The 18,215-nt window shown below is 48.2% G+C and overlaps 1 protein-coding gene across 6 annotated transcripts in view; it reads right to left on the bottom strand.

Annotated features, from left to right (window-relative positions):
* Positions 1–18,215, bottom strand: part of LOC147030968 (macrophage mannose receptor 1-like) — a 355,425-nt gene that overhangs the window by 77,440 nt on the left and 259,770 nt on the right. For all 6 annotated transcript variants that reach the window (XM_085875590.1, XM_085875591.1, XM_085875593.1 and 3 more), the window contains 2 exons: positions 18,066–18,180; positions 17,441–17,589 (listed from right to left, as the gene is read on the bottom strand). In XM_085875590.1, coding sequence (XP_085731716.1) covers positions 17,441–17,589; positions 18,066–18,180 — 264 coding nt within the window. The remainder of the gene's footprint in view (positions 1–17,440; positions 17,590–18,065; positions 18,181–18,215) is intronic.

Raw genomic sequence — 18,215 nt, 5'->3', positions numbered from 1 at the left:
GATCTTCATCAATGATTTATCTCAGATCAGGTCAGGTATGGGAGCATGCGCCAGAGCAATGTGTCGCTGTGTGCACACCAGGGGCCTCCATCTGGTCATCCCCCAGAACCAGACAGAGGGCTGGCCCATCCCCATCTCCTTGAGATGCTGATCAACCTGCTGCAACTACAAGGCACATGATTGGCCTGTTACCTCCTCCACCAACGTGGCTCCCTGACTGAGAGAATTTGGTGAGCAAGTTCAGCATCAGAAAAATGAGCCACATGTCCATATAGTCGCAACTGACGTTGACGGACTACACAGGTAACAAATCTCATCTGTCTCTCTCAGGAAATGCTTGTTGGACACAAAGTCTGACCAGCGATAGCCAAGGATTTTCTGAAGAGACCTGGTACCAATAGAGTTAAGTCTGTCTCAGATTCTTGGTCAGAGTCCAAGACACATCCGTAGAGTAAAACTGGAAGCACCAAGGACTGAAAGACTCAGACTTTCGTCCTCATACATAGGTACCGACAGTGCCACACCCCATGATCCAGTTAGTCCATGACTCCCCAGGCTCGTCCCAGATGTCTATCGACCTCTGGCTCACAACATGCGGAGACATCAATTTCACTGCCTTGAGAAGTGAATCTCTCTGTGACCTCAACATCCTCACCACAAACAGGAACAGACAAAGGAGCAGCATCAAAGATGTCATTGAAAGCCTGGATGTTAGTTTCCACCAAGGAAACCTGTAATCCCAGTGGCTCCAACTCATCATTCAGCGTCTGGAGGGCCCCCATTAGGATATCCAGCATCTCCGCAAAAATGACTGCATCATCTGCGAAATCAAGGTCAGAGATCCTGACACACCCAAACGATGCACCACAGTTTGACCGCTCTGACATCCTTGCCAAAATCCAAACCATACAAGCACTGAAAAGTGTCGGGGCCAGTACACACCCCTTATGAACTCCAGTAACAACTGGAAACAAGTCAGAGATGGAACCACCACACCTCATGGCACTCTCAGTACGAGAGTATATTTCAGACATCAGATTGTTCAGTTTTGGTGGCACCCCACGAAGACTGAGAATCCTCCAGCAGACATCCCGATTCACTGAATCAAACGCCTTATGGAGATCATTGGCTGTGAGCAACCCATGCTGACACTCTCATCTGCATTGGGTGAGGACCCAGAGAGCAAGGATACAGTCAATCGTTGTCCTCTTTGGTAGAAAGTCGACTGATCTGAGAGCTGGTGTTCAAGCAGATGGTGGCGAATCCTATCAATAATTATCCGAGCAAAGACCTTGCCCGGCACTGAGATCAGCATCACCCCTCAATAGTTGTTGCAGTCCTGGCAATCACCTTTCCATTTCCAGAGAGGGACAACAAGGCCCTTCTTACAGTCAGTTGGGTTGATGCCTGTGCTCCAAAAAGAGCACAGAACTACATGAAACAACATGAGTACAGCATTTCCACCAGCCTTGAGAAGTTCACCATGGATGCCACAGATTGCAGGAGCTTAACACCCTTTCAACTGGTTTGCTGCAGCCTGGGACAGCTGCTCAAAGTAACCTTCACTTCAGACCCCTGTGTCAAGAGCCCACCACCCTATGCTCGAACTACAGTACACAGAGGAACAGGCTTGGAAGAACGCAATGCAAGAATTCCTCTGTAAGCAGGATGAGAATCACTTGACCACAGGTGAAGCTCTACCCCTTCACAGATTTCTCGCACATCGGCCTCCTTGTCCACCCTCAGCAAACGTACAGTTGTACACCTCAACTCCCTGAACAGCTCAGCTCTGCCATTCAGCCTGGCCCTGTGACTCTGTTCAACAGTATCCAGCATCACTTAAGACAAAATTCTTCTTTGCCTGATGGTGGGTTCAAAGACATTCACCGGCAACATCAAGGACGGTGGTCTTGAAGGCACTCCACAACTCTTAAGGATTTCCTACAACACCCAGACTCCCCAAATCTCCACTCAGCCTGTTCGCATATTCCTCATCCACCCTCTCATCTTTGAGCTTGCCAACATCCAGCCAAGACTGGGATGGTACCATTCTCCTGGATTTTAGCTGCAACTTCAGAGTTGTTACAACAAGCCGGTGATCGGTATTGAGGAACTGAGCACTCCGGTAGACCCTGCAGTTCTGGATCATCCTCCAGTGACCATCAATGAGCACATGGTCAATCTCCTTTGCCACACCGCCATCATTGGAATACCAAGTCCAATGATGAGTCTGTGGGCACTGAAACAATGAATCATCCAGCCTAAGTCCACAACTTATTACAAAGTCAAGGAACTTAGTGCTATTCTGGTTCACAGTTCCAGATACATGGGGACCAACACACGTCTCATAACCATCCCTATCAGAAACAGTCGATGCATTGAAATCCCCCAAGACTAGAAGAGTATTTCGCTTGGGACACTGATCAACAACAAACTCGAGCGTGCAATAGAATGCCTCCGTCAGAGTGAGATCATTCGCCTCAGTCGGAGCATAAACAGAGACCAGGGAAATGACACCTAAACAGTGATGAATCCTCAGCCTCATAATGAGCTCGTTGACCGGTGTTACCTCAATTATCATGGAGAGTCAGCTTATTCGACCCAGATACAGCAACTCCTTGGGCATGGTAACCATCAGAGTGACCAGCCCAGTTTATTCCTGCAGCGTAGTCTGATATTTCAGATCAATTGTTCAAATTTGCATAAAAGCACCAAAATTGGTACACATGTAGAATAATGTATTCCAAACCATTCTAGATATGGAGCCACCCGAGATTGTGCCTTGGTCAGCTTCGGCGACCATTTTCCAAAATGGCCGCCATTCTACTTTAGCGAAATTGGCTATATGCTCTTATTTTATTATTGTATTGGTGGTAGATATTAGGAAAGTGTAAAATTCAGTAAATTGACCATGAAAAGGCATATTCAAATATTATGAGCCAGTATTTTCAGTAAAAAAGCCATTATTTGATTTGTAAATTGCTGCTCTCCTGAAACTTTTTGCTGAAAAGTACCCATTATTGCCTGGAGAACAAGAGTCAAATGATATTCATCACATTCAATGGGTTTGGAATCAACAAAAATTGCATTATAGATTACATACTTTACTCTATTTTGAAAAGGGAAATGATAATCGTGATAATGACAAACTCAGAAAATGTAGTCAAATTATTGCACACTTCACTTTGAAGCGGCTCCAGTTTACCGGCGACTACCATTCTACCAGGACACATGGTACACGCATACATCAGTCCAGTACAATAGGAGTTTCTGAGTTCAAGTGTACTGGCTCTGGATCAATAAGTCAACACTTTTACAAGCAATGCGACTTTGCATTTGCACATTTTAAGCTCGGCCGATATCTCAGTCTGTCTACTGGCATTCTCTTTCACAAGCACACAGTCCAGTACATTGCAGATTAGCCTTCTCGCATTTGCAGCGGTTTCTACAGCCTTTTTTGCAGCCACACAACACCAGCTCGAAGCAGCTCTTTGAAGCCTCAGGGAGTGTGGTCCAGAGCGGTTCGTAGGACCCATCCTCTGTTTGCCGCCAGCCCCAGCTTGTTGGTGATGGAAGCATGGGTTGAGGGACCAAGACCTGCCCCCAGACATCGCCACCCTGGAAGACTGATCTCTTTACATGCTGTTCCAAAGCATCGTCGGTAGGTGGGATGCGCTGGACGGAGTTCCTCTTAGCGAAGAGTTTCTTTCTGACCTCGTTGACGTCCGTATATGGACTGGTGCGGTCATGGAGTAGCACCACAAACCTTTCAATGCAGTGCATTGTGTCATCCTGGATGTTGACTGGCATGGTGGTCAGGGTCACAAGAGAATCTGTCAGTTCTGGAAACGAGTTCCATGTGGCCCAGGCAGATTTCTTCCCATGCCCCACGAATGCTGATACCGTGTCACATCCGGTCATGGCGTGGAAGACAGGGAGGGCACGTGCCTTCTGTGGACTGAGGGAGGCAGCTATTTCATGGGCAGGGATGTAGCAGTAGTTCTTGCCCGTCCCAAAGGCAATCCAGAGTTCATCCATGCATAGTAGTGCCTGGGCTACCATCACCGCCAAGGCGACGACGTCGATGTCTACAGTTCGAACTTGAATCCGACGGTGGTCATGTTCTGCAGCATGGGCCACATGTAGCATGATGCGAGTGTCCACCTCTTCTTGACCGCATGGAGCCAGAGAGCTTTCATATTCCTGCCTTGGAAGGCAGATGACAGCTTCACCATCAGTGACTACCAGCTCCTTTGCCTCGTCATGGAAGGACTGCACCAGCACATGGGACGGGAAGATGAAGAGCTCCACCTTGAAACTGTTCTTGTCCAATCTGCTTGGCAGTGCGAAATGTTTCAATCACTGCAGGATCGGCAATCTCCTTGATGTCTCGGACCAGCAAATCTGGACTATCCTCCTCGAAGGGATTCCCCAGCTCTTCAATGACAGACACAAGTGATTGTACATCTTTGGCAAATGCTTCCTGTGCACGCGGTGTTTCTTCATGGTGACATGTCTCCTCATTGGCATTTGGATGCATGTTCGCCTCCTCAAACTCCATGATCACTTTGGCCACCTCGGGTACGGTGACCATCCAGCGCCTCAAAGCACTGGGATTGTCCGTCAGGCCAACGGCACCTCAAAAATGGATTTTCCCATAAAAATGACCATTTTTCCCCGATACAATGGTTGGAAATATAACAAATCAACACAAATGACATTTGTTTTGTTCTCCTTTGTAAATGCACATCACATGGAGTATTTATCACCTCTGAGAAACCTACAAAGAGAATAACAATGACAGATATCCCATGTTGTTAAAGTAGAATGGTGGCCATTTTGGAAAATGGCCGCCAAAGCTGACCAAGGCAAAATCTCGAGTGGCTCCATATCCAGAAATGTTCAGAATACATTAGTCAACATATGTACCAATTTTGGTGCTTTTATGAAAAATCGAACAATTGGTTTGCTATGCTGCAGTACGAGTTGTAGGTGTAACCACCCACCATGATCTCACCAATAAGTTTGAACAACATCAGTAAATGCATCTCTGAGAAATGGTTGAGGACATGTTCAACAAGGGTTTTTTTACAACTAAAATTGCCGCCAATATACCAGTTGGCCATCTTTGATCAGATCGCAAAATAAAGTTAGGTGCAAGCGTATGCCATTGTGTACTGTGCTTTTGCCAAGTTTGAACAAAATCAGACCATTCATGTCGGATAAATGGTTGTGGACATGCTTAAGTAACAAAATGGCGGCCAGTCGGTCATCTTTGATCTAATCTTGACACAAAATGGCGTACTTAATAAGCCATCATTCTTTGTGTGTGTGCCAAGTTTGAATAACATCGGTAAATGCTTGTTGTCCGAGAAATGGTTTAGGACATGTTAAACATCGGGTTTTTTAAAACTAAAATAGCCACCAGTCGGCCATCTTGGATCTGATCTCGGAAAAAAATGACATGCTTTGGTTAGTCATCATTCTTTATATGTGTGCCAAGTTTGGACAACATCAGTAAATGCATGTCTCAAATATAGTTGACGCGTTTGACACCAGGTTTTTGTTTTTAACAACTAAAATGGCCTCCAATCGGCCACTTTGGATCTGGTCTTGAAAAAAAATCACGTGCATATGTAAGCCATCATTCATTATTATCTGTGTGACAAGTTTGAACGACATCGGTAAATGCATGTCTGAGAAATGGTTGAGGACGTGTTCGACACAGGGTTTTTGGGGTTTTTTTAGAACTAAAATGGCTACCAGTTGACCATATTGGATGTTATGTCGAAAACAAATGACTTGCATACATCATGTGTTGTCTTTGTGCAAAGTACAAATAAAATTGGTTGAGGCATGTTCAAGATATGATTGTGGATGAACGCACGCATGTAAACGAAAATAGAGACAAAATCCCGAAGCCCCCGTTTTGGATTAAGTCCAATGGGGGCTAAAAATGCCATCCCTGTGTTTTACAGGCAGGGTCATTCATCAATGTATGTGCCATCCCTCGGATGGATGTTAAACGGGCGTCCCGTCTGCCAGCATTCATTAAAGATCCCACGGTGTCCTTCACGGAGAGTAGGCGAGCTATCGCCAGCACCCTGGCCAAATTCCTGCCCTATCCAGCAGAGGACACTGCCTCAGCAGCACAGCCACAACCCCAGCCAATGATGCTTCTCCACAGCCTCGTACTGCATATGGACGAAGAAGGCTGACGCAATGTCTGCTGTAAAGCAAGATAGGAATTCAAATTTCTTTCAGGGTACCATCACACAGTGGCTTTCCACATTTTTCAAAAGGAACTGTGGGATCTTTAACTGAGATCTGATTTAACCAATGTTTGCATTGTTAAGAGTACAGTGGGTGACTTCGTGGTAAAACATTGACTTTTTTTCATGAGGAGGCAGGTTAAAATGCAAATGAAGGCAGTCGGATTAAAGATTTGAATTTTGAGCTTCTGCAAACAAGATAGCCACGGAAGACTTATCGCATCCCTACTGTATTGCTGAAAAACCAATTAGCCCACTTGTGCCTAACAGAAAGGGAGTGATCTATCTCTCAAGGATGGTCGACTGTGCATGTGGTGCCAGTCATCTCTTTGTCGTCAAGTGTGTACGTACTACCCTCTGGACAACTTTGGTTGACAACTGAAATGTTACCCATGAAAAGGAAGTGATACCGAAAATCGCTTTAACCAATTAATCAAAACAAAAGTTTACTGCAGGTATTCGTTGCATCTAATCTCGAAAAAAAGAAATCTGAAAGCCCACTCTGTGGGAGTTCCTCCTGTGCAGCTGCCCTCCTCAGGGCTCACGGGATGATGGGATTGAGGCAAAGCCTTCGGGACCCCCACTCTTTGATGACAGGAGGAAAACCACGGAGTAGCATTCCCGGGTCAGATTGCGGGAGAGTCTGGCGGGGTGGTGCTGAGGTGTCGTCCACCAGACTGTGGTCTCCTTGGGTTAACCTGAGACTGTCCCTTCAGTTGGTTGCCTGGAATGTCCTATCCTGAAGAGAAGATGATCACCTGTGTCTGTTATCATTTGAACATCGGTATTGCAGCACTCTGATGTTCACAGACCGGATAGTGGCGAGATCATGGCGGGTGGTTACACCGACTATTGGTCTGGTCACCCTGATGGTTACCATTCCCAAGTAGTTGCTGGAGCCATGTCCAATCAGCTGACTCCAATGATAATTGAGGTAACACCGGTCAACAAGTGTATTATGAGACAAAGGATTCGTCACTCCTTCGGTGTCATTTCCCTGGTCGCTATTTATCAGTGGTTGATCAGTGCCCCAGACGAGATACACTTCTAGTCTTGGGGAATTTATATGCATCGACTGGAACCGATAGGGATGGTTACGAGACATGTGTTGGTCCCCATGGGCCTGGAACTGTGAACCAGAATAGCACAAGGTTCCTTTGACTTTGCAATAAGTTGTGGACTTAGGGTGAATGATTCATCGTTTCAGTGCCCACAGACTCATCATTGGACTTGGAATTCCAATGCTGGTGGTGTGGCAAATGAGATTGACCATATGCTCATTGATGGTAGATGGAGGTAATCCCAGATGGACCATGTATACTGGATCTCATTTTGACAAATTTCCCTGAAAATATCTGCTGTTCTTCCTCCACTCCAATCGGTTCTTCTGACCATGTGCTTGTCAAAGCGGACATCTCTCTGGGTGTTATCAGAGAACCACCTCAGTGCCGTCGAATCTGGCATTTCACTTAGGCAGACTGGCAGGGTCTCCAAGCAGTCATCAATCTTCGAGACTGGTCTCCCATCTCTACTTCCTCCGACATCAACTCATCCTGGGAATTCCTTCAAAGTAACTTGTTCTCTCTCTCAAGCACAGATTTATCTCCATCTTGTCTTCAGTTGTCCTACCCTTCCTCCCGCCCATGGTACACTGAAGGTTGTGGCAAGGCAGTTGTCGTGAAACAATTCGCCTTCGCCTTATGCAAGGCTAATCCAACCGAAGGCAATCTCAGTTCCTTCCACAAAGCTTGGAACAAGTGTGTATCTACCCTCAGGAGAGCCAGAAAACAACATCTTTCTCATCTTAAGTCTGAACTCAAAAACCTCTATCCTTCCTCCAAATGCTGATGGCGTCTAATCAAATCTGTTTCTGGTGGATGTTCCCCCTCCATCACCTCCCTTACCTCAAATGGCCGCACTGCTGATACCGCACGTGAAAAGGCCTGGAACCTACACTTGGTGTTTGCATTGAAATATTGTGTCCCAAACCCATCATTTTCTCTACCCACCTTACCCAGTAGCACCCAACTGTCTCTGGACTCTGTGTCCTTTTCTTCTGACAAAGTGGCGAGATTGCTGTCAAACCCCGACTCAGATTCTGCAACTGGTCCAGACGGCATCAGCCCAACTGGCCAAAAAATCTGTTCCTCTGCTCTTGCTCACCCTCTCTCTGTTCTCTTCACCCTCTAATTTGTTCAAGGTCATGTGCCCTCTGCTTGGAAATCTGCAAACATCACTGCCCTGCATAAAAAGGTGAAAAAACAGATCCCTGCAACTACAGACCAATCAGTCTTCTCCCAATCATCAGCAAGGTTATGGAATCCATCATCGCTTCAGACATGAAATCCTTCCTCTTCACCAATGGCTTAATTTCCGATCATCAATTTGGTTTCGGACCAGGGCACTCTACCCTGGATATGCTGCTTCTGCTCTCCCAACAATGGATGGAGGTCCTCAATGCCAGACATGAAATCAGAGCCACATCCCCAGACATATCGCGTGCTTTTGACATGGTCTGGCACCCTGCCCTGCTCACCAAACTCTTTTCCTGTGGTATCAAAGGCCATCTCCCCTCATGGCTTGTAGGCTTCCTCTCCTGTCGCAGTCAACGTGTGGCCCTAAATAGAGTTCTCTCATCCCCTCTTCCTGTCCTGGCTGAAGTTCCTCAAGACACTGTTCTGGGCCCTGTTCTTTTTCTGGTTTTCATAAACTAGTACGTGCCCGTAAAAAAATAATAATAATAAATAAATAAACCACACAGGCCGTTTCTTCGCTCTCACGTGCCCGAACGTGCGTGACCCGGAAGTTCGATATTATTCGCAGTTACGATTATTCGCAATTTATTTTTAATACCCAATTATTCAATTAGCGCCAACGTATTTTACCTTTTCGCAATGTCGTGGCAAGGAAAAACAAAAAGAGAAGAGAAGAGAGAGAAAAAGTTTACTTCCTGGTTCGGAGCATACCAGCACTCTGATGTTCCCGAAATTTATACACCGTCTAATATGAAAACGATCATAACTTGGGCCATTGTGTTTATCTATAAATGCGCATAAGAAATCGAGAAATTATTTGAATACACGAAGTCATCACTCTCCAGAAGCCCGTACGTTGTAACCCGTAATGGGGAACGCGGCTGTGCTTCCCTTCCCCATCAGCCACGCCCACGCAACAACGTGTCTTCCCATTGGTTTGGTAAATAAATGGCCATAACTTGGGAAGCACTTGTCCGATTAATATCAAACCTTGAAAAGGCACATCCTCAGATCCCCAGCAATATACCTGGCAAGTTTCAATTAGATCGGACCAGAGGTTGTCGAGAAACAGCGGTCACACACACACACACACACACACACACACACACACACACACACACACACACACACACACACACACACACACACACACACACACACACACACACACACACACACACACACACACACACACACACACACACACACACACACTGCTGGAATTATAGATAGATGATCTCTCAGACTCTGGAAAAATCTCTTTGCTGATGACGCCACCCTCAGCCATCCGCCAGACCAGCAAGCAGCAGCTTCTTCGCTCTCTGCAGATCTGGGTAAAATCACAAACTGGTCCAACACGTGAAACATGTCTTTCAATTCAGACAAATCTCACACTCTCACTATGTCTCTCCAAAAGGACCAATCGACTTTCTCAACAATCCCCTTGAAGAAGTCCTTTTATTCAAGCTTCTGGGTCTCACTGTGGTGTAGCCATGCCCACGGGGAGGGGCATGATGATGATGCATGATGGGCGTGATGGTGGAGGAGTGGCCGTGGGGTTCGGCAAGGGATATGAGGTGTGCACGCCGCCTGAGGCGTCGTAGTAATGCTGGAGTCGGCCGGCTCGTGAGTGGACCGAGTACGGAATAAAGGGGAGCCGCGGGCACAGTACGCCCTGGCTCGCACTCGTGCAACACAGCCCGGCTCGACTGTTCCTCCGCTTCGTGTCTGCCTGCTAAGCATCTCCCATTCCAGTACAGTACAGTTGGCGACGAGGATCTTCGAATCGACGTGTGTAAGGGCGGCAAATGACCCGTGCGGTTCCAGTCTACGGAGCCAAAGGTCTCGCCGGCGCGAACATGGCAAAGGGTCGGTGCATGGCAAACGTACGCGTGCCCGCCTTCGTCGGAATCTACTTCGGCCACGTCGAGTGGGCAACGTTCGTTCATTTGGTTCATTTTCTTGTTCGTTTTGTCGAGGATACGCGTTTCGGCTCGAACGCGGCGTTGGACGTCGCGCAAGCTCTGGAGAATGTCCGAGGTCTCGATGGTCGGGACACAGCAGATGGTCTAGGGGTCATCGCAATGGGCCAGGCACGCACGGCCATGCGCACGGTCTGCGGCGCGGGTCGTGAGCGAGCGTGGCAATGCAATCACTCGGACGGCGGTCTGGGCTCTCGAGGTCGTCTACGGTATGTGGGCCGAGGGTCATCGCCCATTGTTGCGTTCATAGATGGCGGTGTGCGAGGCGATCCTTCCGTCCCGCGTCGAAACCTGCTTGCAATTGATCCGGAAATGACAAGTTCAGTGGCAGGGGGGGGGGGAAGTGAGCGAGGCACGGATCGGGTGTCGAATTGAGTCCACTCGTGCTGGCCGCGCATCGCATTCGGCTGTGCCGTGCAGATTCACGGCAGAGGAGCGTCCGGCACGGTTGAGAGATCATTTTATTTCTGGTCTGCGAGCAGCCATTGACATTGTCTGCAAGCAGCCATTGACCGACATCACATTCGACTCGGCGATCGCGACTGTTTCATCTGTCGAGCAGACACCAGTGACCGCGCAAGTCCGCGCGATGGCTCAAGTGCCGCAGGGTGCTCGCACGCCTAGCGGTGCGGGACGAGAGCGCGCACCGCAGCACGGTCGCACCGGGAGCGAAGGGGCACCGCAGCACGATCGCACCGGGAGCGAAGGGGCACCGCAGCAGGACCCCAGTGACCTGGAGATCAGCCTGCAGCCGGGGCATGATGATGCCGGCGAGCCGGAGCAGGAGCCGGGCTCGGCGAGCCGGACCCTTTTGGGTCGGAACGGGTTCCGGTTCGTGCCTCCAGATGTGCCAGTGCTCTCAGCGAGGCCTTCATCGAGTACCGAGGGCGAGGCTCTGGCGGGCGGCGAGAGCCGTATCAGCTCTCGCGATGAGTTCCCGCGCTTCGCTCGCGATGAGTTCCCGCGCTGTGGCAAGGTTCGTGAGGCAATGCGCGTCGGTGTGTTGCAGGCAGCTTCGACAGGTGACGATGGGCCTGTGGCGTTGGAGGGAGTCGCGAGTCACAACATCGAGTCGACAACCAAGAAGCGGACTCGTGATGTGGGTTGTGGGTTGTTGTTCATGGCATATGTGTTTTTCCTTGCTCTATTGATGCAGTTTAACGTTGTTGAAAGAAATGCCAGCAGTTCTCGTGTAAAAGTGGATGTGGCGGAGATCAGTCAATGGGAGTTGGATTATGATCAATGTGATGTGGGGGCGAATAAAGAAGGTTTGTTGGCCTCCAGTTGCTCCAGGCCGCAGGTAATTGCTTTGTCTTGTACTGGGATTTTATCAAGAAAGCGCGCTGTACGGAAAAATGAATTCGCAATGGTTCGAATGTTATTCCTATTGATTTATAACTAGCTTATGGTTGAAGTGGGGTTTAAATGGAATTACTACCGTCTAACTGCCGTGTGGGTCTCGGAGATCGACTCGGAGCCGGGACTCGTGCGCTGGTTGGCGTTACCCCCACCTCTGCTTTCAGCGAGGTCAGACGTGCCTGGCGCCTGGGGCGTGGCTCTCTGGGTGCACTCAAGGCCGTTTTGACCATGCGGTGGAATCTTAACTGATTATGGTGCGTGAAGGTTGGGGAGTGTTTGTTGCTTCCAGCCAAAGGTGCTGTTCAGCGCCCCCACCAAGGTCGGTTGGGTCTGGCGGTGGCGCCGCGGGTTCCAGACAGCGGGGGTCCGGCCTCGAAAGGTTTATCTGTTTCAGGTCTGCCTGGGGGCGGGTTTGCTGAGTCGTGCTGCTGTGCTTCTCCAGTAGCTCGCTTTCACGCATTATATGATGTGATGTGCTGTTATACTTCGCTGTTTTCATTTTATTTGCATGATTATTATACCGAGGTTCTTCGTGTTGTCTATGCTTCTTATAATACTGATCATTTAATAATCATACTTTTAGGAGGGAGGAGTGTGGTGTAGCCATGCCCACGGGGAGGGGCATGATGATGATGCATGATGGGCGTGATGGTGGAGGAGTGGCCGTGGGGTTCGGCAAGGGATATGAGGTGTGCACGCCGCCTGAGGCGTCGTAGTAATGCTGGAGTCGGCCGGCTCGTGAGTGGACCGAGTACGGAATAAAGGGGAGCCGCGGGCACAGTACGCCCTGGCTCGCACTCGTGCAACACAGCCCGGCTCGACTGTTCCTCCGCTTCGTGTCTGCCTGCTAAGCATCTCCCATTCCAGTACAGTACAGTTCTTCGCTCTCTGCAGATCTGGGTAAAATCACAAACTGGTCCAACACGTGAAACATGTCTTTCAATTCAGACAAATCTCACACTCTCACTATGTCTCTCCAAAAGGACCAATCGACTTTCTCAACAATCCCCTTGAAGAAGTCCTTTTATTCAAGCTTCTGGGTCTCACTATCTGCCATGATCTTTCCTGGGAAAGTTACATTTCCAACTTGGCCTCCAAATCCAGTCGTATCCTAAGTCATGCAAAGTCCTTCCTCGGCCCACCTGAGCTCCTGACCACATACAAAGCTTTCATCCGCAGCCTGATGGAGTACTGCTCTCCCCTCTGGGCTGGTGCTCCTGCCTCTCCAGTTTCTCGGCTTCACGCTGTGGAAACCAAGACTTTTAGGATCATTGGTATCTCCCGCGATGAGGCTGAGTCTTTGGGCCTCTCACCGTCTCACCGCAGGCAGGTCGGTGGTCTTTCTGTCTCTTACAATCTCCTGCACAGTCTCGCCCCCCCCCCCTCTTGCTCTGTCTGCGATTTGTCCCCACCATATTTGCGCAGGGCGCTCAAGGTCCGCCAACAACCCCCTTCTGGTAAAATGACCAAAATCACGAATCACTGCTCACCTTCACTCTTTCATTTCTCTTTTTTTCCACCTTTGGAATAAACTCCCACACTCTCTTCAATGTCATTCTTCCTTCCAGGCCTTCAAAACAGCTGTTCACCACCACCTCTTATCTTCCTCGATCCAAAACCTCGATGTTTTCTACCCCTGTTCATCCACCCCAAACCCACCTCCTTCAAATTCCCTGCTTTCCTTCCTGAAAGTCCCTGTAATGTCCATCTCGTATCCCATGTGTTCCCCACCCCATCCCTCTCCCTTCCACAGATCTAATGTCTCTGTTCCCAACTGTTTTGTTCTTCCCACTCCCGCCCATCTTGTCTCATGCCCCCCTTGCTGTGCATTGTGTACTAGCTTTCATACGAGCCTTGAAAATGTATACAAAAAAAAAAATCCAGAACTGCTCGGTCTACCAGAATGCTCTGTTCCTCAATACCGACCACGGCCTTGTGGAAGCAACTCTGAAATTACAGCTTAAATCCGGGAGAATGGTACCATCCCAGCCTCGGCTGGATATTGGCGAGCTCAAGAATGAGAGCGCAGCTGATGAGTTTCAAACAGGCTGAGTGGGTGATTTGCAAGGGGGGTGGGGGGGGGTCTGTGTTTTGGTGATCCTGAAGAGTTGTGGAGTGCCTTCAAGACCACAATCTTTGATTTTGCTGGTGGATTTCTTGGAACACACCGAAGAGCGAAGAAGAATTTTGTCTCTCAAGGAAAACTGGATATCATTGACCAGAGTCGCAGGGCAAGGCTTAATGGCAGAGCTGAGATGCTCAGGGAGTTGAGGCGTAAAACTGTTTGTGTGCTGAGGGTGGACATGGAGGCCGATGTGCGAGGAATCTGTGAGGGGGTAGAGCATCACCTGTGGTCACGTTATTCTCGTCCTGCTTACAGGGGAATGTGCGCATTGTGTTCCTTCTACCCAGTCCCTCGGTGTACTGCAGTTACAGCAGAGGGTGATGGGCTCTTGACAGAGGAGTCCAAAGTGAAGGCCCGCTGGGCTGGTTACTTTGAGCGGCTGTACCAGGCTGATCCACCAGCTGTTGAGTTAGATGTCAGGGGTGTTACCATCGCTTTTGCTGACCCTCCAATCAACTGAGATCCACCTTCATTTGTGGAAACACCGGTTGTGGTGAACTGATTGAAATGGGTAAAGCTCTTGGGATCTGTGGCATCCATGCTGAACTTCTCAAGGCTGGTGGAAATGCTGTACTCATGTCGTTGCATGCAGTTCTGTGCTCTGCCTGGAACACAGGCATCATCCCAACTGACTGGAAGAGGGCCCTTGTTGTCCCTCTCTGGAAAGGGAAGGGTAAGCGCCAGGACTGCAACAACTACCGAGGGGTGACGCTGCTCTCAGTGCCAGGCAAAGTCTTTGCTCGGGTAATTCTTGATCGGGTTCGCCATGATCTGTTTGAGCACCAGCGCCCAGAGCAGTCAGACTTTACACCAAAGAGGTCAACGATTGACCGTATTCTTGCTCTCCGTGTCCTTCCCGAACGCAGACGAGAGTTTCGGCAGGGGCTGTTTGCAGCCTATGTTGATCTCCGCAAAGCGTTTGATTCAGTGAATCAGGATGCCCTCTGGAGAATTCTTGGTCTTCCTGGGGTGCCACCAAAACTGATCGATCTGATGTCTGAACTCTACTCTGGGACTGAGAGTGCTGTGAAATGTGGTGGTACCATCTCTGACTTATTTCCAGTTGTTACTGGAGTTTATCAGGGGTGTGCACTGGTCCCAACACGTTTCAGTGCTTGTATGGACTGGATTTTGGGGAGGATGTCCGAGAGATTAAGCTGCGGTGCATCATTTGGGAATGTCAAGAACTCTGCCCTTGATTTCGCAGATGATGCAGTCATCTTTGCGGAGACTCTGGATATTATTTTGGGGGCCCTCGAGGTGCTGATTGAGGAGTCGGAGCCGCTGGGATTACGGGTTTCTTGGGTTAAAACTAAGATCCAGGCTTTCAATGACATCTTGGATGCTGCTATCTTGTCTGCACCTGTTTGTGGTGAGGATGTTGAGGTCACAGAGAGATTCACTTCTCAAGGCAGTGAAATTCATGTCTCCGCATGTTGTGAGCCAGAGGTCGTTAGCCATCTGGGACGGGCCTGGGGAGTCATGGACAAACTGCATCATGGGGTGTGGCACTGTTGGTATCCTGCTCATCTGATGACCCTGCACATCATATTCTCTCAGTGAGGGAGCCTCCTGAGTGGAGGAGGACAATGGGCCAACGATGTTCCTCGTGGTTGCAGGTTGATCGGTATCTCAAGGAGATGGGGGTGGGCCAGGCATATGCCTGGGGGATGGCCAGACGGACGCCCCAGGAGTACCGGTGGAAAGTGGACGCAGCGACGCACTTCTCCGGCGCACGCTCCCATCCCTGACCTGACCTTGTACTTTTTCATGTCATCGTCATGTCTTTACCTTCACCACCTAAGGTGAAGGAGGTTATATTTTCCCCCCTCTCTGTCTGTTGTTTGCTTGTTTGTACATTTGTCTGTCTGTGTGCAGGATATCTCAAAAAGTTGTGGACGGATCCTGATGAAATTTGGTGGACAGGTTTGGTGTGCGAGAAGGACGAACTGTTTATATTTTGGTGAAGATCCGGATCCAGATCCGACTGCTAGAATTTTTTGTGATTCTTCACCATTGAGAGATCGGGCCAAAAATGATATATAGCATGATATCTCAAAAGGCTATGGATGGATTCTGACGAAATTTGGTGGACACGGGTGTGTGACAAGGAAGAATTGTTTCTATTTTAGTGAAGATCCAAATCCGGATCTGGGTCTGCTAATTTTTCAAGCAATTCTTCACCTTTGAGAGATAGGGCTAAACCAATATATAGCACAATATCTCAAAAAGTTGTGGACGGATCCGGATGAAATTGGTGGGCAGGTTGCGTGTGTGACAAGGACAAACTGATTAGATTTTGGTAAAGACCCGGATCCGACTACTGGAATTGTTTTCGTCATTCTTCACCATTGAGAGATCGGGCAAAAAATGATATACATCACGATATGTCAAAAGCTTGTGGACGTTTTCAGACGAAACTTGGTTGACACGTTGGGTTTGTGACAAGAATTGATTCACTCCTGGTGACGATCCGAATCTGGATCTGGATCTGATAATTTTTGAAAGTGATTCTTCACCATTGAGACATTGGGCCAAAAAACGATGAGATCGCATGATATTTCAAAAATTTATTGGGTCCGATATGTTCTCGTGGATCACGCATTAAGTGGTGGAGGTATGCGCTCTCCCGAGTGCCCTTCTAGTTCAAAAATGCATTGGGCCCATTGTGTCATCGTGGATCAGGCATTACATGGCGGAGCTACAAGCTCTCCCAAGTGCCCTTTTCCTTTATTATGGCATTGTCAAATGATCTGTGAATTGGATTTGTCTACTGACTCAAGAGATCTTCGAAAAGATCTTCTGGAATAATTTCTCCACACTCCTTTTTTTTCTCCAGCATCTATGGCTCATGGAAGAGGTATAACACACACACACACACACACACACACACACACACACACACACACACACACACACACACACACACACACACACACGCACACACACACACACACACACACACACAACTTGATTTCAGATAAACACAAAGTCTGAGCTTGGGGGGAATTGATGTAACTTCCCGAGTTTACCAGTGACATCACCTATATGACGTCGCTTTTCTCTGTGCATTCAGTATGGCAATTAAAGAGGAATTTCCTCCTCTGGATGGACCCAGCCTATGGGGTTTGTCCCTTCTCTATCTTTTAAAAGCTGAGCGTCAAGCAAGGAAGCAGCATCTTTTGAAGTCTTTGGTTTCACTACATCAGGGTCGGAATCAAACCGCTAATCTCTCAGACTTGGAGCAGATGCTCTTACAAGTATGCCACTGCATCTGATCCCAAACTAATATTTTGGTAAACTCATCTAACTTCAGATAATGACAAAATTATCTCCCGAAGGTCAATTCACCGAAAAATCCTCAATTAATAATTCGGGAAAATATTTAAACACACGTTTAGTACTTCATATGCACACACTGAGATACATTTGGTGTTAATAACATACAGTCAGATAGGAAGGCTCTCCTTCGGCCCAGTTCGAGTAGACAAGAGGGTCGTTATCGGTCCACACAAAATCCCTGTCTTTGTTCGCGTCACTCAGTCCAATCCAAAGCTTCGCGAGGAAATTTGGACCGATGAGGCTCAACAAAAAAGCTGTGGGACAGAGAGAATAAGAATGAGCGTAGATCGATTTAACATCTCAACGAAATAAGTCTGCATTTTGTATAATCGGATAATACCATATTCAAGTGATGCAATGGACTTCATGCCAATATTTAAATAAGCCATCAATTGAAATGAGATACAGTCCACCTCCTGACAATATATCACTTTCACGATAATTTAACAGTCGTGAAGACAAAAGAAGTTCCAAGAGTGTAACTTCATCTAAATTATGACAGTTTAATTCCTTGGGTGAGATTGCAGCAACGAATTGCAAGAAGCATAAATACAGTTGAAAGGCATCATGTGTCACAGTAGCTGCAGCTTTGATGGGATTTTCCAAATCTTTACAAAATAGGGGAAACTGCAGAAACTCATTAAAACCTCATTAAACCCCGAGCGGGGGAAACTGTGTACGGAGTAAAAAAAAAGTAGAGACGGGAAGAACGGCGTTCATGCTGACATACCCTGTTCAATGGCATTGCTGATTGTAGTCAGCTGCCCTCCCTTGCTGTGGCAGACCAGATTGGCTGAAGTCCAAGGCACCAATTCCGATTCATTGTGGCCATATATCTTGAAACACTAACAAAGGAAATACGATGCAAACGACACTCGTT

Source organism: Eptatretus burgeri, chromosome 3, assembly GCF_056783735.1.
Source record: "Eptatretus burgeri isolate ZD-2024b chromosome 3, Ebu_testis_v1, whole genome shotgun sequence".
Classification (NCBI taxonomy): domain Eukaryota; kingdom Metazoa; phylum Chordata; class Myxini; order Myxiniformes; family Myxinidae; genus Eptatretus; species Eptatretus burgeri.
The sequence above is the reverse complement of the archived record's forward strand: the minus strand, read 5'-3'. Positions and strand labels throughout refer to the sequence as shown.